The sequence below is a fragment of the Hetaerina americana genome, unplaced genomic scaffold (assembly GCF_022747635.1).
Source record: "Hetaerina americana unplaced genomic scaffold, ioHetAmer1.1.p SCAF_17, whole genome shotgun sequence".
NCBI lineage: Eukaryota > Metazoa > Arthropoda > Insecta > Odonata > Calopterygidae > Hetaerina > Hetaerina americana.
This window is the reverse complement of record NW_027286730.1, coordinates 11,018,186-11,040,727: the sequence shown is the minus strand read 5'-3', so window position 1 is coordinate 11,040,727 and position 22,542 is coordinate 11,018,186. Positions and strand designations below refer to the sequence as shown.

The window sequence follows — 22,542 nt, the reverse complement described above, 5'->3', positions numbered from 1 at the left end:
TAGGTATTGCTGATGTTTAGTGGCTTTGATATGTACTGAAGTGGTGGATTGGTTATTGTGAAGTGAGATGTCTGTGCCAAGAAAGGTGATGGTGGATTCTGAAATGAAATAAGTGAATTTAACTGTGAAAGAAGAATTTAAGGCGAATAAGAAATTATTGTAGGACTCAGAGCCGTGTGTCCAGAGAATAAAAATGTCGTCTACGTGCATATAGCGGACCCCAAAAGAGGTTTGGAGGGGTTGCTGTGAAAGGAAAGTCTCTTCAAGGTGACCTATGAAGAGATTGACGTATATTGGCGCTCCTCATTCCCATCGCTATGCTTTTAGTTAGTAAATAGGAACAATTTTGGAACAAAAATGCGTTTTTTGTCAGAACGAAAGTGGCTAGATTGAGGAGAAATTCGGTCGAAGGGCGCTAGGGTGGAGGGCGTAGAGAAAGATAATGCCTTCTGCATGAGGAATAGAGGTATAGAGGGAAGTAACGTCGATGGCGGCCATAAGTAGGCTGGAGGTGGAGGAAATAGAGACAGAATTTGAACGGTGGAGGAAGTGATATGTGTCTTTTGTGAAGAAGGGCAAGGAGAGTATAAGAGGTTGTAGGTGGTTATCAAGGAAAGCGGAGATTCTTCCGGTGGGAGAGTTGAGACTGGAAACCATAGGGCGACAGGGGATATTAGGTTTATGTTTTCTTGGGAAGAGATAAAACTGGGGTATTCTGGGGTTTGGTGGTGAGAGTAAGGATATGATTTGGGAGGTGAGACCTTCTTCTGGTACAAATTGGGGGAGAAAATACCGAATTTCTTTGTATTCAATTGCTTCAGGCTCAACTTTGGGGAAGCTCATGTTCATTAAATGAAGCACACAATGCGTATTTCCACTGTTCTTTATTTTCGCAATACTAGTTTCAACGATTAGGCGTTGAAACTAGTAGTGCGAAACGTATTATTAAAGATACGCATATATTAGAATTAAGTGATAAGCAAAAATGAACTTTTCAACTCCATAGAAATACATTCTCCAATAATTTTATAGTAATTATTGAACATTAGCAGCAAATGTGGCGATAGTGACTATTCCGACGGCGGTAAAAGTTTAGTATCACGAAAATGACAGTGATACCTTGGGATGAGGTCACTAGCCGTTTGAATGAAAGTACTTTGAGACTGATTTTAATTTTTAGCACAATTTATATTTACTTAGTGATACCCTATAACATATGGTATCTACGTTATCTATACTCGTGGAATATTCCTTTTATAAGACTGGATAAAATATACAATTGAAAGGAAATGATTTATTATTTAATTCCGAGAAGGGAGGTTAAAGACTCACCCTGACGAGGTCCGTGAGCAGGGAGAGGCGGAAAGACCAGTCGAGTTTGATGTCATCCTGCACGAGGACATCCTCCAGGGAACCCCTCGTGCACCACTCGAGCACCAGCGCCAGCGGCCTGCGCGGCGGCTCCGTCAGCACTCCCAGAAGAGGGTTCACGTTCTCATGGCGCAGTCCGTGTAGCTGCGGGAACGCGGCAGGAGGGAAATTTCAAATTTTGAGTTAAACCTACTTAGAAAATTTTACTCATTATTCATCTGAAAATGTGTCACAAGAAAATTAAGGGGGATTTGTTTGAAAAACGGTGTTACTATATCTCATTTGAGATAAAACACTATATTCACAGGGATTTTGAAATTTGCGAAATCGGGAGGGTTTAAGGGGAAATTCTTCGCTGAATTCAGTTGGAATGTCACAGACTACTATCAATTTCATAATATGCGATGAACCAAGGCTATTGTTTAATCATTACGTTTATGATGAAGGAAGTGAGAGTTGCTTTACACACTAGAAATGCTTTTGCATGAGTATATGTTGATATAATCGATACCGAATGACTTTTTAGTGTTCCCAAAATCCTTTCTCTGCTGTTGTAGCGCTTTTAAGTAGCAGTAGTTTAGCCCTGAAAATACAGTATCCGGCTAGCGACTGGTGGTTCAACTGATTAAATCTTAGTGATGCCTCAGGACAGCACCACCTTCACGCTGTGTTATATTCTGGGTATTAGCCGTTCTTCTTAGGAAAACACGATCGTCACAGGGAATGTAATTGATCTTCCTGCCTTAATGTGTCAAATTCACCCATACCACTCCACTCATCCAACCAATTGGGTTGACCATTGTAGTGGTCATTGAAAGATGTGAACTGAATTCCATGCATAGAAATTTTATTCTGATCAGATGAGCCGGGTTTTCTATCCGAGTGGAAGAACGCTGGGGGGTGGTGGGTGACCTGAAGGTGTTCATATACTCGGGAGGTATGGCAATTTCTATTAGTATCGTCGCCATTTTTGCGAATTAAATTTTTTCGCAAATATAAGAACTTTGATTGCGATTGAAATTGCGATTGAGCATTTTGCAGGCAGTCTATCGCAATGATATTATTCAATGCATTAAGCTGAAGAAATTCGCGATGAAAAAATCTTGAACTAAATTAAGTCGCTGTTTTTAATCTGATCAACTGTGTTCAATGTTCTTGGTCCGGTCAGATGATTTCTGTGGAAAAACTCGCCACAACTTAATTCTTGATTTTCTCATTTAAATTGAAATAATAAAATCTCGACGGAGACATTAATAGTTTTTTTATAACATGACAAAGTAATTTCTTTTCCTAAATATGGAGTTTATAAGAGTGGAGCCTGAGGTTCAAAACCTATGATAGATTTTGTCTTTTTCTGAGATGTGGATTCAATATGTGCTGTAAGACGATACTGAAATCATCGAAACTTGGTAACTCTTTTCATATTGCGCAGCTGGAAGTTTTTTTAGTTCTGTTAATGATACAAAGGATTCAAATGTGTCTACACTGATGAAAAAATAGTTAGATACAATTTTTGGCTTCATTTGCATTTTAATTCTTATTGTTTTTTAGTAAATACACAATCGTTTTGACAGTAAAAAAATGTTCCAATTCAGAAAAATGATGTGGATGTGGTGGGATTGAAAATCGTAGTTTTATGACCATGAAAGTGTTTACAAACTATGGATTTGGTATACGTGGAGTAGACAATGTTTGCGTGAACGTAAATATTTATATTATTATTATCAGGTAATCTACCGGTTAAGGCAGGTTTTTGGATGGACACAACTACTAAATAAAATATTTTGTGACTCCTAACAAAACACAAAATCCAGCATCCTACTCTTTATCAAGTCCCTCTTCATCTCTGAGTACTTTCTTCCTCCCTTCATCTCATCCAACATCCCTGTCCTGTTCCTTCCCTTTCCTCGTTTGCCTAACATTCTCCCCTCTATTACAGTCTTCAAAATCCCACTGCCGGTCAATACCCCCTTCAGCCACTTTTCCTGCCTCCAAAGGATTTCTCCCAACAAACCCCTCTCTTCGCCCACCATACCAAGTACTTCCTCATTTGTTTTCTTCTCTGTCCATTTCACCTTCTCCATTCTTCTCCACACCCACATTTCAAAAGCCTCCAGTCTACGTCTATCCTCCTGCTTCAATGACCACGTTTCCGCGCCGTATATAGGTACGCTTCAAATCAAAGTTTTTACGAGTCTTTTCTTAATATCCTTACTCAACTTCCTTGTCATCAACTCCCTCCTCCTTGTGAAAGCCTCTTTGCCTAGCGCAATTCTTCTCCTTACGTCCCTTCCACTTTGACCGTGAAATATTTATGTATATAATATATATATTATAGAATGATATTTGAAAATAACATTAAAAACTCAAAATCAGTACACATAGAGTTTTGGTCATTTTACAAAAAAATTGTAAACCAAGGTAAATATACAATAAATATTGTGTATTTTGTAGTTTTTATGTACTTAATACGATCCACCTGCGACCAGTTCTTCCACTACCCCAATCTACCCATTTATGTCTATACTATTCAAAAGATGATTATATGTTGAAGCACTGTTGATATGTTTAAAATCAAAACGTTCAACAGAAGTTTAGATATAATTTTAAAATGTGCTAAGTTATTTACAAGTCTATGAGTAAACTGCTATTCAAATTATGTCAAGGTCGAGTGAAATTGAAATACTTATAGGATATATATGGACACACCCATTTCAAAATACTTTCAGGATAAAATAATAATAGGATAGTATACAGGATAATAATTACAGGATACACCTGATCTATAAAAGACCTACGAGGTGAGTCCAAAAACTATCCGACCTGCGTTCATATCTTCGCGCCAGAGCGCTCGTGCTCCTTTCCGTAAATAAGGCAAGTTTAGTGAATATTTCCATCGATTTATTAAGAATATCAAGAGGACCACCTATAGATGGTACATATTTAGAAATGACAAATTGTTTCTTGGGATAGGAATATACATGCACGGAAATATTAAACTTAATAAAAAAATAATTTAAAAACAAATAGACCTAGATACATCATGTCATGGGATATTTTTTCAGCTTTCATGAGACAGATATACTACGTATAATAAAAATAAAAGGTTTGGGCCCATTCGAAGGAGGGTATCTCTGAAAAGTTAGTTGAAAATAATTTAAAATACTAATTGCCGAGAAAAACTCGGAAGAAGTTCAATATTATTTACTGCTAAGAAAATATTTTTGACAAAACGGTGTTAGAACACCGCTTGTCACGTTAGAGGTACTCTACCCGCAAAGCGATAGTTTGGCGAAATCGGAGGATTCATGAGAGAAATTTGCTCTTTGAATTGAGCTTGAATCATCCGCAAACCAATTTAAATTTGGTAACATTGAGATATCAAGGTTATAGACAAGTTAATACATTCATAATGAAGCAGGTGAAAGCTAATTTTCCACAATGGAACGATTTTTTACCGTCAAAGATTCAAAAATACGACTCCTACCGCAAAATATCAAATTACTGTATTTCGTTATAACTAAGAAAGGGATGCTAACTTGCGTTTTACAACGGACATTCCTAAAATGAAAAGCTGAAAACCTTGGTTTTAGAAGATGGTCAAAGGACAAGGAAAAATTCATTCTGCTGTGCGCGTCCGTTTTTGGAGCACGGAAAAATGCCAACTTGTAGTCTTTAACGATTCCGCAAGCCTTTCACAAGCAGCTGCTCCGACTGAAACATCGCCATACCGCCGTCCCGAGTTTGAAAGAAGCCGTGGATCTAAAGGGATTTGTATTTCCGAGGGGGTCGGTTGTTTTATTGCTTCACTTAGCTTCCTTGCGCTGAATGTGAAGACCTTTGGTTTCCCCCACCACAATCAACAATGCATTCAGCGACTGAACGGGAAGTGGACCTTGAATTCCGCCAGGCACAAATTGGCTTGGGCTAGCTGCCGTAAATACTGACTGCATTTGAAGCGAGAGAGTTGGCCTAAAGAAGTCGTCACCTTTAGCTTTTTGCAGCGATCAAACTGTAAATATCTTCACGAGGACTCTTAGATCGCCATGACGTAAATGGTTTTACTTGAAGTAATGGAACATAAAGGAGCTATTTCTAACCATGACTATACTTTTAGGTCAAAGTGATACTCAAAAATAGAAAAAATGAACGAGTAGGGAAACAAATAAAAAGTTCTAGGAACGTATGGGAAGAAAGAATACCTTTTGCGAGAAATTAGAAGGGAGGACAAGTGGATGCAGGAGATACTGAGAGAAAATGGGATGCTGGTGACGGTAATAGAAACAGAAAGCGTGGTACATGGAGAAAAAGAATATACATGCGATAACTACAAAGATCTAAAAGTGATTAATTATAATATGACGCTTAAGGGCATTTAGTGCTGCATTAGACAGAGCTTAGAAAATCATCGAGTCGTAGTGCCTAAGTGCCTAAAAAAATCCCCATCTAACCCGGCAGACTTCTGCTTATCATAAAGTGATAATTAATTATATAATAGGTATAATGTTACTGCTCATGGAATGAATTTATAAACAATCTCATTTGCACCAGCTGACTTGGTATAATGAGGAAAGAGTCTTAAATTATACGCATTTGTTGTTAATAAAAATGACCTGTTGGTATATTTTTTACTCAATGATATTTTCAAGTGTCCACGATAAATACCCACCTAATTGCAAATACTTTAAACATTTATAGCTCTCTTGTTAATTTTATTAGCAATAGAAACGGGTAATGGGAAACCTACTTGGATAAGGAACATTAAATTTACACTCTAATACTGAAATGAAATTCCCACGTATCTGATCCAGAAAACTTAAAGGAACGCGAGAAAACTAGTAAGATTCTTCGATCGCACTATATTTTGAAAATGTTTTGAGCGATGGTTTACTGGTTTTGACGTGCAAGCAGCACGGGCCGGAGATGAAGTAATTTCCGATATTATATATCTCATCTTTTTGCAGCAGACGTTGTTAATCCATATAGCTGCAGAGCTGCTGCTCCATCGATACGCTGTATCCAAGCACGTCACTTCAATTTTCCTTTCGTATCGCTGAAATTATATTTCAGAAAGCCTCCGTAGCTATTTATTCGTCAGATAAAAATAATATGAAGGGTACATTATATTTATATACAATTTCTTTTTCTTTCCCAATTATTTTTTGATTTACACGTTTTACTTCAGCAAACCCCTGCAACTTCTTACTTCAGAGCCGGATTACTCTGAACTGAAATTTATGTTTCTTCAAATACATGTACTTGCATAACGTGGATGGGTTTAAAACCATTTTTGATAGCTATCTACATCATTAAAGTTTATTATAAACCTTAGTTGTATTGTTTTAGTTAAAGTCAATTCACAATTTTGAAGAGGATAAGCAACAAAATTACACAAAAGTAACTTATGATTATTGTTTAGAATTTTTAGAATGGGATTCATTCGAGCATTAGAACTTAATATATTCCTGATATAATTGATGGTTTCAGGCGTAACTTAATGCAATCGATTCACATTAGAAATGAAAAAAACAACAAATTTGTGATTCCAAATCGTGGAATTTTCTGTGGAATCACTAAGTTATTATTTTTTCATTTCTTAAAATATTAATATTCAATACATTTTTCATTTTAAGCGATTATTTCGAAGACGACTGTAACCATTGGCTCTTAGTTCTCTTTTACACAAAAATGGCATGGAAACCATCGGAACATCCTCATCTATATGATAAAAAACAACAATAATTTTTGATTTCCTCTCCGAATATTCCTCCGCGTGTGGTAATAACACCGATGTGAGGGTATTAGTGACTTAATTCTCTTTGTAAAAGAAAAGCATTTTGTGCTATAAGTTATTAAGAGAAAAAGTCATTTTTCAAACCATTTGAACAGCCCTTATAATTATTTCTCTACATTTTGTTTTGAAATTGAGGGAAATATGAAATAGACGAGACGAGAGAGTAGAATTGAAAATAAGAAAAGCTTGAATCCAAAACTATTATCAAGACGTCAGTTTCACTTCCTCCATTAATATAATTCCCCTTTTCATTGCGAAGTTTTGAATTAATGTACGAATAAACATTTCTACATTCCTCCCAATCTACTTTGGACAGTTCCCACGAATAGAGGATTATTCCCTCCTATAAGTCGACATCTCGAGTTGGGAGAGAGCTCCCAACATTCAATTCCTCCATGTCTAGAAGAAATTGGTTGAAGCCAAAAGATGGCAACAAGGAGGCGGCATAAAGTAGGAGGAAAGGGACGGGGGCAGGTGGCGGAATAAGGGAATATTGTGGGAGTTGGTGTGGTTACAAGAAGGGATAAAAATTGGAAATAGAGAGAGAGAGACAGAGCGGGAGGGAGGAAACGAGAAAGTGATGGGAAAGATAAAAATGGGGATTACAAAACGAAACCAGGACGATTCGGAGGGAGATTTCCTCCGCGATGACTTTCAAAGAGAGAGAAAAAGGAAAAAAAATATGCAAAACATACCTTTCGACCAGACAAAAGAATAACTCAACCTTATTTCGTTCTGAAAGAAGAATTTTCTCAACATATTTTCACGTTGATTCCACGCTTTGGTTTTTCTTTGCTTGAAAGATTCCTTCCTCTGCCGGAGAAATGGATTAAGCAGGGAGGGAATTCGCGAGGGCATACGCGAACTGTCAGTTGTTTACATAAAACCCACTCTTTCTACTCTCTCCTGTGACTCACATATTCTCTCAGGGTGTTGGGTTTAGGAATGTGGGTCATGGTTTGCGAAAAGTCCGGCACTTACCGTTAGAAGCACGTCCATGGCCTTGTTTTTAAGCTCAAATGAGCTTTGAACTGGGAGTTCCTTCAGTTGCACCATGTCCCCCTGAAAAAAATATAGATACCGCGGATATTTAGTTAAGTAATGACCACCGTCCAATTTTTATACAATATTTTTCCCACAATAAGGATATTTTGCTTAATCGTAAACAATTATGGCAATTGGCAACAGAAAAATGTTACAATCTTCAACACCTAGTGTCGCCGTAAAAGATGCCGGAGAATTCTGTACCGGAACGCGACAAAGGATATGCAAAGTGATAAATATTACAAGAAGAGAGGAGAAATGTATGAGAAGAGAAAGAATTAAGACTTGGTGGACCTGAGGCTTATATGGACTTCTTGCGCGGAATGTGTGAGTGCAACACGAAAAGTCCCTATCCTCATCCATGATATAAGTAGAAAATGATGTTTCACAAAAAGAATAACAAGGAAATCTTGTAATGATAAAAAAAGATAAAAGACGCGCAAGTAAATAAAAATGTGCGCAATTAGCCACTCAGGTGGAATTTTTAAAAATTTATAGCGTCAACGAGTGTAGGGGGCAGTTCTCGGCTCTATTATGTTAAGTAGCAATTTACATTCATCTCCATCTAAAAAACAAAAATTTTCTACGAGTTATTTATCTCTGCAGAATTAAAATATTTTCTCAATTAAAATTGTCAATTCCTCCCTACTACCATATAAATGGTCTAGATAATTTTTGATTTATTTTCGTGGCGAGACTGTCTTCATTGATAAAACTATTCAAATAAATGAATCAGTTAGCAAAATATTACTAGAATTAGCTATACTCTTTAAAAATGCTAGCCCTCTTACAGCTTTATGGCAGAATACTTATTTTTTGTCCCCACCGACTACAATAGCAACAAACAAAATTCCAATGAAGTAGGACGATAATTATTCCCTTAAATATGCATTGATGTGACAACCAGGCTAATGAAAATATTAGCCATAATATTGATCATATTTTCTCACTAATATAGCTTCATGCATAATATAATACTTGAATTCATAGATTGATATGGGATTTTTGTAAATTGGCAAATCGTTAAGCAATCAGCATTTTTGCTAAAGTTAATGATTTCAAATAAAACTAAATTTTATGAAGCTTTCAACTATTACAGCAATGATAAATGTAAATCAATCAAATTGTAATACAAACAATATTAGATGTATAAACGAAATAGCATCATCATTAAGTATGGTAAACAGGAAATTCCTCAAAAATCATGAAAACTATTGAATAAAATTTTTACCTCAACTAACCAATGCCACTTATTCATGATATTGCAGTATATACAGCTTCACGTTACACAAATGGATTAATAGTATGAAAGTGTAAGTGGTATCCAATGAGGTTCAATGATAGAATCTTAAAAACAATATTCTCATATACTAATTGAATTAAAAACGACAGAGAACTGAAATAAGGGATTATTTTGAGGAGCGAGGTGACAAGGATAGAGAGCATAAATGAAATGCGGAATGTGGATCTGAGCAGAGAAGAGCGTTTTCCTGAGGGACAGGGAGAGAAATGAGGGAGGCTGGAGCTGGAATGGCGCGAATTATTAGCCAATGCCTCAACGAATTCCATCAAAAATTATGAGGATGGAATGTGGTGACAGGTATAAAAAGAAATCGAACAAAATTAAGCTTACCGAAGCCTTCATCAAATGGTATTGGCGAATTATGGTTTGAACAAAATAAGTCGGAACAGGAGGGATGATATTAATTTTCCAACATTACTCAAAAATTAATGTATATAAAGAAATTTAAAGATTAAAACAGGAATTTGCTGACATAAAAGGAAGCCGACGATGAAATAACACTTTACAACTTTGTAAACTAGGGAAAAGTATAGTAATAGAAATACCGCAGAATAAAAGAGCAAAAGGTTTACAGTAATATGTAAAAATAAACTTTTCTAGGATAGAAATGACTTTTAATATACGCAGAATGAGAATAGTTTTCAATCAGATTCTTGGTGGTTGCCGCTAAGCCGTATTTCTTTTAAATATAGTATATCATCCCTTTAGATATTTTCAAAAACCTTTCAACTTGCATAGATTCCTGGGGGTAAATCTACGTTTGAATCTGCATATCATATTTCTGAAATGTAACTTAAAATTTAAGGTGATGGAAAGATGAAACAAAGATGCTAAAGTGAAATGTAGAGGCTGTTGTTTGCCTAAATAGGAAGTAATATTGAGAACAACTTAGTTAAATTCTAAGTGAGAGTATTAGGATAGGTATTAAAGAGGGAATATGGGGTAGTTATAAAAGGAAGCCGGAAAGGAAACAATAAGTAAGGTGTAAACAAAAAACTAATACGCCTTGGATTGAGGGAGAGATGATTAGGAAGACGGAAAGGATAAGATGTTAGAAGAGGGTATTCACTGAACTGGGGAGAAGAATGTACGGAGAGTCAAACAATAAACTCGAGAAACCAATGGGGTGAAGAAATATGATAGAGAGATCAGTGATATATGAAAAACACAGGACGCAATACAGAAATATGTGAAAAATGTCAGGGTGTAAATAAGGGAAAAGAGACATTCAATATAAAAAACATTGCTGAATGTAATTATTGGAAATAGTGAATATTCACGAGAAGAACTTTGTGGTTGAGATATTTGCCCAGAACGTTTCATCGTAGAGGGAGAGAAGAAGTTTTAGTTCGGGAATACTATTTAGAAAAGGTGAGGGAAACGAAGGGGAAAAGGCATTTCGAAATAAGAGCAGTAAGAGAGAATCTCTTGGTAGATATTCTCAGCTGTTAAGGGATAATTGAAAATAAGACTTTTTTGGATGGATCATCATGGATCATTCTTAACCTTTTGGAGACAGGAGTTAGGCGAAAATATTAATGAGGCCAATTTTTATCCTCACTCCGTAAGAGAGGAAAGCAGTGGCATGGCGAGGACTATTAGACCATGCATTTTATTCCTTACTCAGCAAAGAGAGTATTAAAGATACCGGTAAGAGGATGGTGAAACGATGAAGACTAATATGAAGACCAATTCAAGTTAAACAAAGAGAATATGCAACACATTCAAGATGTCTTTTACGTGGATGTCGAGAAGGGGCTCGACTGAGTAGAATGAAGTGGAGAAGCGAATGAAAGTATGGTATAACAATTTGTACTGTTAGGATACGAGTATGTGACTAATTTCAAGCCTTATTATGAATCAAACTAGCAATTAAAAGTATCGGATGAGGAGCAATCGACTAGGACGGAAACACTAAAATAAAATTATATTTTGAACTATTATAAAGTGTTCTCAAAACTATGGGTGAAACATAATGCAATGGAAACGAACTTCACAGTACTCGTAACGATTATCAACGCGTTAATTTCTCATTTGAAGCAAGGAATAAAGTGAAAAAATCTCAGAAGACCAATGCATTAGCAATAGTTTTTCACTTAATTCCTCTCCCTCACTCCGAAAAGAGTGAAGTAGCAGGATGTTCAGGAATATTAGATAGTCTAAGATACATTTAGAAAAGGCACGGAGATTTAAGGTTAGGCATAAATGATGTGACTCCATAATCAAATTCCAGTTTCCCCGGGGTAAATTAAGATGAGTCATTTCTTTAATGAATATGAAATGTCACTAAACATTGAGAGGAATTAAAAGATGAACGAGGGCGAGAAAATGGAATGTAGAAGGTATTACGGGAACGCAAAGGAATCCATTCCAATATGAACTGAATCAAATTGTAAGGAATGGTATTGAAGGATAAATCAATGGGTTGGTTAAAATTTCGACTAAATGTATAGTTTTACTGACGTTATATCTCGCCCTGGAGTCGACCACGAGTCCCCGGAGGCTGCTGGTGCTCCCTCGGATGGCCGAAGAGCCCTTGGCTGCGGAGGAGAGGGGTCCGGGGCGCAGGGAACCGAGGGAACCGGCGAGGAGGCCGAATTCGGGCCGCTCAGACGGGACCAGCCCCTCCGGCGCGCCGCCCAATTCCTGCAGGTGCTGCAGCCAGCAGCAGAGCACCGTTTCGATGCCAGCATCCACCTGCGGGATCAAGATATTCGGCCGTGAAAGTGACCCGACGGCGGAAGGGTAAGAAGGGAAAAATAGGAATTACGTGACTGTGTCCCCTTTCTGTTGCAGATGAGAGTGAAATGTTTTGTCTGGGAAATCCATAGTCAATTCAAAGTTAATTTTGTTTGAAAAATATACATCAGATGTATTTTAAATTGAGTATTACCACAGAGACCGTGCAGCTATAACGTTTAATGCTACTGATTTGGTTCTCTTGTTTATATATTTCAAACATAGAAATGTGTTAAATGAAAATTAGCTATTGTCGATCTGAATGATTATGAGTATGTAAGTAACATTTTTCAGTTGTCTGTGTTGATCAGTAATGAAGCGACATACTACTTGATTATCATGATTCTCTTTAGGGTACAGCATCATACAGAAAAAGAAAATTGTTCTATTTTTGTGGAAAGGGTCTCCAAGGATTAAGTGGCGACATTACTTGCATTCACACAGTTAACAATACGTAATAGTTTTTAAAATTATCCTAAACATAAGTGCAAAAATTATTTCTGTAACACGCAACGTTTAAGAATACAAAAGCCAGTGAAAACACAGGAACAACAATGTGTGACCACAAACAGATGGATTTAGAATGCAATGACGGATACCGAAGGCACATGAAGCTTTTAGAAATTAACTCGTCCACAACGTTAAACATCGAACAACATAACACCATGTATCAATGCAGTTTCAATACAACAGATAGTGTTTGTAAAGCAAGTTACACAGTTTACACTGAGATTCCGACTGAAACATACCACTGAAAAATCCAATGGACCGTAATTTCCACGATAATGGTATTAAATGTGTCGTTTAGAGGTTGATGATAATGTAATTATGCCATGGAATTACAAATTTCTAGGGTAATAAATGTATGCAGATTAAAGTTGGCACTAATTGTGGCATTAAACTCCTATGATTTTCATTGAGAGCTGATATTTTAAACCATTATCTGAAAACTTTGGTCCATATTCACATGCCATTACAGACTTGGAACACTAAAATGTAAGAAATACGAGGAGAAAGAGTGTAATAAAAGACAGTAAGCTTTGACAAAGTTAAAAGAGGACATTTAAAAGGACAGAGCAGCGAAATGTGTACACGGACATTTTTGTACAATAAACACAGCAATCAAGAGGTAGATCCATACATGGGAATAATAGTAAAACAGTCTAGAATCTCGAAAACCACTCAGTACAATAACACTCAAAATGTTTTATATCTTACTCGCTCGGACAGTATGGGAGAAGGTAGCTGCGCCAAAAAAAGAAAAACATATATTCAACATTATATTTAAATCAACGTCACATTAGACTCCGCAAAAATCAGTTAAAATACCACGTATCAATTAAACATACTCAAAATATATTATAATATTATTTACAATAATAGCATTTATTATAAATATTATTATAATATTAATTAATTAATTATCAATCAATTGAGTATTCGAAATATACTTATAATTATCATTAAACAACAAAACACTTATATGAAAGAATTCGCAACATAATTTAGCCATTTCTCGTCTACCAAAGGGAGAACTTTTATTTTACTCAGGCTTCTCTCAGTTCAACGGATGTATTGACTTAAAGAACGTTTTCAAAAGAACTCCCTGATGAAAATTATCCTAAAATTTAATAAGTACAGACACAATAATTAAATATCGCAGATTTAATTGATAATATATTGCTCTATAGGGTATTTTAAAAAATCATTAAAATGTCATAGAAAGTCATCATGATGTTAAGTACCTAATTTTAAAAAGAAATTTTCTGATTTTTATTATTTTACAAAAAAATATACAAATATTTTGATTATTATTTAAAATAATATAAATAATAATTATTCCACATTTGTGTTACCAACTTGGATCATTAGAAGTTTGAATCTAAACGAAGTAAGTGTTTTTAAATGTCACAAAGATTGTACTATTTGCCATATGAAAATACTGCAAGTATGATATATACTTAAAGTTGTGAAATTCTTGCCACTCCTAAGGTGCCAGAGTGAATACGTGAGAATAATAAAAAAGCGTGAATTTTAATTTAATGGTTAGGATTCATGAAAAGGGGATTTCACAGTTCTGTGGCTAGCTGAATAAAAATAACTAAGCCAAGAAATAGGTAGTAAATCTATTCTAGGGTAAGTAAATTTATTCTACTTTATAAATTGCCGATTTTCCATTCGCCAGTGAAAAGTAATTGGCTAAAGGTGCAAGTCTATTATACAAGCAAATATGTATTTAATTTCAATTCGTTACAGTGATAGTGCTTGCGCAAAAATATGTTTAAAACGCAAACTATTTGAGCATGTTACCAGATGAAATGAATATAAAATGGCTTCAGCTTAAAAAGTTTAAGTCATACTGCTCGAACTTCTTTTTTATATTTGCAAACATGGAAACTATTCGGTTAATTTAAATGAAAACATAGGATGACCCTTTATTGTCATCAAGGTTTTGAGCTGTATATTTCATAGCCTTACTTAGAGTATATATTTTCAGGCATGTGAATTATTTTTTCAATTACAAGATCATTGCAAAACAACCTCTAGTAATTCATTTTTATGTAAATTTTGAACAAGTATATAACATTGTTAAACAAAAGAGGACGTATTAGAATACTCACCCTCCTGTTGTCGTGCACTGGAGGAAAAACGAAGTCCGAAGGCGTCAGCAGAATTTTATACGGACCTTTGGACATACTCTTCTTAAGCAGTTGCTTCCTGAAAGTGGTTATGCATTCAATCAAAGCATTCATGGAGCAATTTAACAATATAATCATATATAAAACTATCATCACTGTTAGTAATTATCATTACTGTCATGAATCATCTATAATTAAATAGTGTATAAAAGTGAGTTAGATAAGGTGAAATAAAATTTAATTTGGAGAATTTGAGACATGATAAATACCTTTAAACGAAGTGGGAATCAGTTTTTAATGAATAAAATTGGTAGATTTAAGGAGGAAAAGCATTTTTTAAGCATCTAAAATAATTAATAAAATTAATAAAGAACATAACATTTGCTCATGTCGCGTTTACAAAAAAACGAGAAGTTTTCTCATGTTTATTATCCCCTATATTATAATAAGCTCGTTGAGATTTTATTATTAGCAGTACTCTATTCAAGTCGTTGAATTATTCAGGACCTCAAAACTTCGGCAATTCTGAGCCCCTTATACGGATACTATCTTCTGGCTAGTTGGTGAGCTTTAAGCACTGAATTTTATATTGAAATGGTATTTGACCATATCTGGAAATAACCACCTCAGGGACATACAGGGTTCGTCCGGAAAATAAGTGTACTGAGCTCAGGAAAAAAAATTTATGACACTTTTACATATCTTAAGCTAATATTCCTCAAAATAGGACCCTTGTGAGTCGATACACTTGTTCCAGCGGCGTTCCCATTCCTGGAACGCTCCCGCGAAGGCATCATCGGGAACCTCTCGAAGACACGTCGTCACGGCCTCTTTGACGGCGTCCAAAGTCCCGTATCGCGTTCCTTTCAAACTCCTCTTTATCTTCGGGAAAGAAGTCCGGTGGTGCCAAGTCCGGGCTGTAGGGCAGGTGCGGCAGCGTTGCCACGCCGTGCTTGGCCAAGAAGCCCGACACAACAAGCGCGGTGTGAGACGGCGCATTGTCGTGATGCAGCCGCCAGATGTTTTTGATCGCTGGCCGGACGCGGGCGACTCGTTTTCGAAGCCTGTCGAGCACTTGGACGTAAAATTCAGCATTTACAGTTTGTCGTTCAGGTACAAATTCGTAGTGGACGACTCCCCTTTTGTCAAAAAAGACAATGAGCATCGCCTTGATCCGAGATTTGCTCATGCGAGCTTTCTTTTGACGGGGTGATGATGGGGTGTGCCACTCCGCACTTTGTCTCTTCGACTCCGGGTCGTACTCAAAGATCCATGTCTCGTCACCCGAAACAATATTCTCTAAAAAATGTGGATCATTTTTGCAGTGATCCGCAAGTTGTGTCGCGATTTCCAAACGATTGAGTCTTTGATCATCACTGAGCACTTTCGGCACGAACTTTGCACAAATTTTTCGCATCTGTAATTGCTCCCTAATAATCTCGTGCACTATTGTTTTTGGCACATTACACTGCTCTGCTATCATCCGAACACTAAGACGACGATCAGAGTTCAGTACATCGCGAACTTTTCGCACATTTTCGTCGGTGAGTGTCGTTGATGGGCGTCCAGGCCGTGGTTCGTCGTCGACCTCTTCTCTGCCCTCCACGAACATCTTGTGCCACCGAAAGATCATGTTTCTGGACATGGCTGACTCCCCGTAAGCCTGGTTAATCATACCGACAGTTTCGGTAGACGATTTCCCAAGCTTTACCGCAAATTTGATGGAATAACGCTGCTCCAAAAACTTCGGCATCGCGTTCCGTGACGTGGGTCGAGCGTGGAGGTTCGCGTTAACAGAGCTCCTCACTACACCACAGCTCAGAGCCGACTGCCTTTTTCAGCGTCGCTTGCCAACATACCCCCCTCCAATCGCAGCCCGTCAGAGCGGTGCTGGGCGCGCCTGGAGCGGCGGGAAAAAATCATTACACTTATTTTCTGGACGAACCCTGTACATGAAAAATATATTAGGATTTAAAGTTAAACTAGCAAACCCCCTTCAGGAATTACTGTGGGAAATGCGTTGCTGGCGTTTGACAAAGCCCTTGACTTGAATTGTTAATTTACCTTTGAATTCAAAAGCCTCAATGTTTTTTAATGAGTCTTTTTTCATTGGATTATTGTGCAGCACTATAATTGAAAATAACCTTGATCAAGAGGGCATTACAATAAGTAATAAAATGAAATATATAAATCATATTTTTCACACATCCACTAAAAATTCATAAAAATGACTGCTATTTCCCTTGAAGAGCTCACAGAAAACCCAAGACTATTGGACCCAAATTCGCTGTAAACCTCGCTCATGTGCAAAATTCTTGTGGGAAGAGAGATTTGATATGCTAAACGGCTTTCATTCTCTAAGTTTACCTTCAAATGTATTTCAAATGCTTTAAAAGTCTTCCGATGATTACTTCAAATTCAAGATAATAATATTTGAGAGGTTTTGAATTGTCGCACAACCCATTCTTTTTGAGGTTAATATTTTAATCACATCCAATTTGTGGAAAATTCTTCATTATAACAAAATCGCCGGGAAAGAATGAGAAAATTCGGTATTCGTGGAGGGGGGGTGGCGGAATTTGGGATGAGGTTTGAAACAGCAGAGTTGGTTTGGTTTCTTCTGTTTTAACCTGAGTGACATTCAATCTCGTAGCGGAGCATTTGGATTCCAGGAATCGCCCAGAGATAGCCTTGAGTCGTTGTATGAATTCCATCTGTTGCTCTTCCCAAACAACGCTCGCCCCGAGACCCTTATATTCGGATTAAGGAAGGGCGAAGACCGAAAGGGTTGTATTATTATTTTTTTTAAGGAGCCCGGGGGATGGAGGGTGTGAGTAGAAGGGTCCTTTGGGTAGAGTTGGTTTGGGAGGGAATGGAGGAAGGGAAGGGTGGAGGGTTGCAGGAGAGGGAATGGAACTGTCGACGGACGCTGGATTCGGCTAAAAAAGCCAGGATTTGCGTTGACACGTTTCAGAGGCACCACGGAAATAAAAAGGGGGAAACGGGGTCAGGACCATAAGCCGAACTAACAAGTGGGACTAGCGCCAAAACATAAATTCAGTACTGGATCAAATTTTGGCCACGTCACAAGCGCCCTCTTTTTTTGCGTATTTTCGAGCGAATCATACTATCGCTGGAACAGGCGCCTACGTGGAGGGAGGGACGGGGAACAGGGAAATGGAAGGGGAAAAGGGAGTGAGGGGAAAGTAATCGTCCCGACCCCGGCTTTCTGCCAGTTGTTTTCAATTTGTGGGTGTTCGGAATTTAAGAAAGTTACGCTTAAAAAGTTAAGAAGAAACGGAAAGAACATTGACGAAACTCTCGCTAAGCAAACACTTATCTTGGATTGACAATACACATATTAATACATTCCAAATGAACGCGGCTAAGTCAATAAGTAATTCGCAAATTTGAACAGAGGTATTGATAATAAAATTAAATTCCTTAATTTTATTAAAATTTTCTCTACATCCAGACAACCATTCAATCACTTTACAAGTACTTGATAACCGACAGCAAATATGTCTTTTGTTTGCTATCGCAGCCAACGAGTAACCTCTTGGACTACGGCATCATCATTTTCAAAACGTCGGCCACCCAAAGGGTATTTTAGGGACCCTAGCAGATAAAAATCACTGGGAGGTAAGTCAAAATGGTACAGTGGATGTTCCAAACGTTCCAAATTGAATGTTTGTAACAGCTCCTGTGTTTGTCTTGCTAACATTTGAGACTTATTTATTGACCTACCCCCATATGTAAGTAGCATTCTTTGACTTGCGCAAATTATTATATTCATATTTGCATGCTGTTTCTTAATTTTTTATCTCAATTTTTGATTTTTTCAACCATAATTTTCAGTCAATGATTATGATTTGTGCCGCAAGCTTCCTTTTGCTTCAGCTAGGCAGAGAAAGTGTAGCAGAGAGGTATGCAAGGATTAACTTAGGTTACTCATAAAATTAGAATGTACTCAAGAGGTCACAGCAAAATAAACGATTTATTTCTTTGGTATAGTAGATAAAATCATAAACTAAATTTTAAAGTTGTTAAATTTTAAAATGAACTGAGAAGTTATCATAATGATAAAAATATGAGAAATTACGTTAATGCTATGAGCATGAATATGTCTATACTTTCATCGAAAATTTTAAGTGTGGAACGACATTATTCAATGTGAAAGGACATTATTCATGGGAAACTGGGACATTCAAAATATTTTCAATATTTTTATCACCTCGGTGCATAGTATCAGCGTGAGAGTTGGGCAACCAAGTGAGTAACGAAAAACAAATGGAAGTAAGTTTATAGCATGCCATACAAGATACGATTTTGCATTAAGGACGACTTTGTAAGAGTAAATGAGTTCAGTACATTGAAATCGTTAGAATAATGGAGTAACCTAGTTAGCATAATATGAAATTGGACCACTTAAAGAGTCAAGAATGGTAAACGAAAAATATACCTTGCGATGGCTGCTACCAAGATGGCTATAATGACGAATGCAGCTGAGCCCAGAACGATGGACACGATGTGGGCTGCCCTCAGATGTGGCCCTGAAATATGAAAAAAATTGATTAGGTGAATAGTCAAACATGGGCAGTCAGTTAATAACTTTGTTACGTCTATTTCGCACTCAATATGAAACTATTGAAATACATACACCATTGACCTGTTGAGTAATTAAGTTTTGCCCTTGTCTCCTTGTACCTGTAATAAGGGAGTAGATGCGAGCGAATCAGTAAAAAAATAAATATGATATTTTATTAGAAAAAAAGACTCCTATTACTTGATAAGTGCTATTATGACATATGAATAAATGGTGCAATTAGAGTTGTTCCATGAAAAGTGAACTTTGGCATATATTAAACACTCATACTCCAAATTTTGATGCTCCTTCGATTATGGTCCCGATTGGATGCAATGCATCCGTTGGATCCACCTCTACTTTGATCTTTACAGTAACTTGGGAAATCTTTTTTGATAGGCCCTTCAAAATCGCGTTCATAGCCACTACTTCTTATTATGAAACACGCTTTTCACGAAGGCATTTCTTCACATTATGGATGTTTCTTCCCCCTGGGGAATAAGAAAAATTCACATGGGACTACATTTGGACTGTGATGAAGATGAGGGGTACGCTTTACTCTATTTTCGGGATTTATACAGCAACAAAATTGGCAAATGGTGGTCGCGCATTATTCTTGGTACGGTATATAGCGTATTAACTTGAAATGTGGCCTTTTGCGATTGATATGATCTATGAGCAATTTAAATACAGCCGTACAGTATGGCTAAAACATCTTCATATACAGTTGTGTGCTGTGTGCTTGTGGAACATGCTGATACCGTGAATGCCAAAGAATTATATGACCATAACTTTCCCACCACCTTGGCTTCTTTTTTGGTTTTAGTTATGTGTGAGTTTTTCACACATAGCTTTAGTGGTAACCTTTGAAAGAAGCCCCTCATATTCGTGTAACATTGACTTCAACTGCAAACAAACCTGCGAGAATACATCCTGTTGTTTGGGGATGAGCAGCCTAGTATTCCGCTATGCATTTCACACCCCTCATGTATAGTATTTCTGTTGCCAATGTGAGGAGATATCACCCCATTAAAAATTGAAATTATTTCTGATAATCTTCTTGTCATTATTGCTCTTGAAAATTTTACCTTACAATGGCAGAAGCGGCGCTAATATTTACCTCCGTATGAGCAGTGACAGGAGGTCCGGGTCTACCTTCCAATGAATTTGATTGTGTCCTCTCTTAAAATATCATAGTCATCTCCTAGCTCTGCTTGTAGTATTACATTGGCCTTGGTTGATGATTTGTTCAGGGAAAAGCAAAATTTTAATATAGCATATTGCTTGTCAAGTGTAAAGTCCATCGGCAAACTTAATGCATTTTTTCTGTTATCGCGATACAGTGAGGACTGTAAATTTAAAAAATTCAAAGACCAATTTATGGAAATGACTCCAGTAATTTTCGGATGCCCCCCTCTACTGCTTAATATCTAAAATAAGAAGAGATAAATGTGTGGCTCACCCTTCCAGATGCCATCCTCCTCCTCATCCTCGCACTCCTCTCCGTCCGATTCCCCCCGGCACCTCCGCCCCCCGGTGCCCTCATCGCCTTCTAGCCCCAGCCCCCGCCCCCCTGGCAGTACCCCACCCCCCTCCAGGAGCCGGCGGTAGTCCTCCTCATCGTAGTCCTCGTCGTACTGCTCCTCTCCCGCCCCCTCCGCCCCTCCGTCCTCCAGCTCCCCCTCCTCCTGATCCTCCTCCCAGCCGACGCCCCCCTCCTCCTCGCCCTCCCCCGCCGCTCCTCCACCCCCGGCCGCCGCCTCCTCACCGCCGTCGGCCGCCCTCCCTCCACCCTCCACCGCTCCCCCCTCTATCTGCTGCTGGTGCTCCACGGAGGTGGTGGGCGCCGAGGTGTGCGGCTGGACCAGAGCGTGACCTAAGGGCGGTGAGAGCGATTGGGGTTTGCAGGTCGAAGAGAGGTGGAGCGAGTCGTCGTCCCCTCTCACCGGTCACTTGAGAGCTAAGGCGCAACGGCTTCGGGTCGTTTCACGCCAAGTTTCCATACATCCGTACTCCGTTGAGATTTTTTCCCAACGTGAGCCATCGACATACGAGTAAGGCCATCGGAGGTCAATTCTAGGCAGAGTTATTGCAATATTTAAAGGACGAAGTGAAAAATAAATGACCTCACTTAGCGAAGAAAAAAAATCTTGTTTCACCATGACACCGCACCTACCCATTCTTCGGTCATTGCGATGGCTAAAATCTTCGAATTGTTCCCCTATCCACCATATTCAACGGATTAAGCCCGCGGTGACTATCATCTGTTTCCTAACCTATCTAAACCTAACCCAGCTAAAAAATGGCACGGTGATAAAACATTTGAGAGCAACGAGGAAGTCATCAATGCCATAAATGAGTATTTTGAGGGACTTGACGAATCGCATGATACAACTGGCATCATTGCATTAGAGCACCGTTACGAAAAATGTATTAATATTGATGGAGATTATGTTAAAAATTAAGCGAAAAAAAACGAAAAATGTTGTTTTTATTTATCAGGCCGGAAACTGTTCACCACAACCTTGTATCTACCTCTTTTTAAAGTCAACAGAAGGAAACAGAGGGCGACGAGGACTCACCGTTTACATTTCCATCATCATCTGGACATCAATTCGAGGATTGGCTTGTATTACTTTTCCAAACCAACATTCTCTGTCATTCTCCTAATTCTTTATTAATCTCTTTATGTTTTTGCTCTGTCATTCTCTTTATTATCTCACAACTCCTTTCACTGTTATTTTCCATTACCTCCTCGTCGTCCATCCCCCTGAAGTTTTCCCTCTTTGATTTCTTTAACAATTTAAGATCCATTAAGCTATTGTGCTTCAATTTTAATCCAACTAATTTCTCTATTCTTCTTACAAGTGCCCTCCATCTCTCTTCGCCCACTTTTCAAAGTACTTCAATGGCTACTCTGTCTACTCATTTTGTTTTCATCATCCTAATGCAACACAACATTTTCATCACATCTAATATTTTCTCTGATAATCCTATTGTCCACGGAAAAAAGTACACTCAATAGATTTAATGAAACTCCCAGTGTATTTTGAAAAGATACGCGCAA

At 37.7% G+C, this 22,542-nt stretch overlaps 1 protein-coding gene across 1 annotated transcript in view; it reads right to left on the bottom strand.

Annotated features, from left to right (window-relative positions):
• Positions 1-22,542, bottom strand: part of LOC139687167 (uncharacterized) — a 244,143-nt gene that overhangs the window by 33,146 nt on the left and 188,455 nt on the right. The window contains exons 7-12 of the mRNA XM_071584299.1: positions 20,938-21,351; positions 19,353-19,443; positions 14,873-14,969; positions 11,976-12,209; positions 8,147-8,227; positions 1,333-1,515 (exon numbers count right to left, since the gene is read on the bottom strand). Of these exons, the coding sequence (XP_071440400.1) occupies positions 1,333-1,515; positions 8,147-8,227; positions 11,976-12,209; positions 14,873-14,969; positions 19,353-19,443; positions 20,938-21,351 (1,100 nt within the window). The remainder of the gene's footprint in view (positions 1-1,332; positions 1,516-8,146; positions 8,228-11,975; positions 12,210-14,872; positions 14,970-19,352; positions 19,444-20,937; positions 21,352-22,542) is intronic.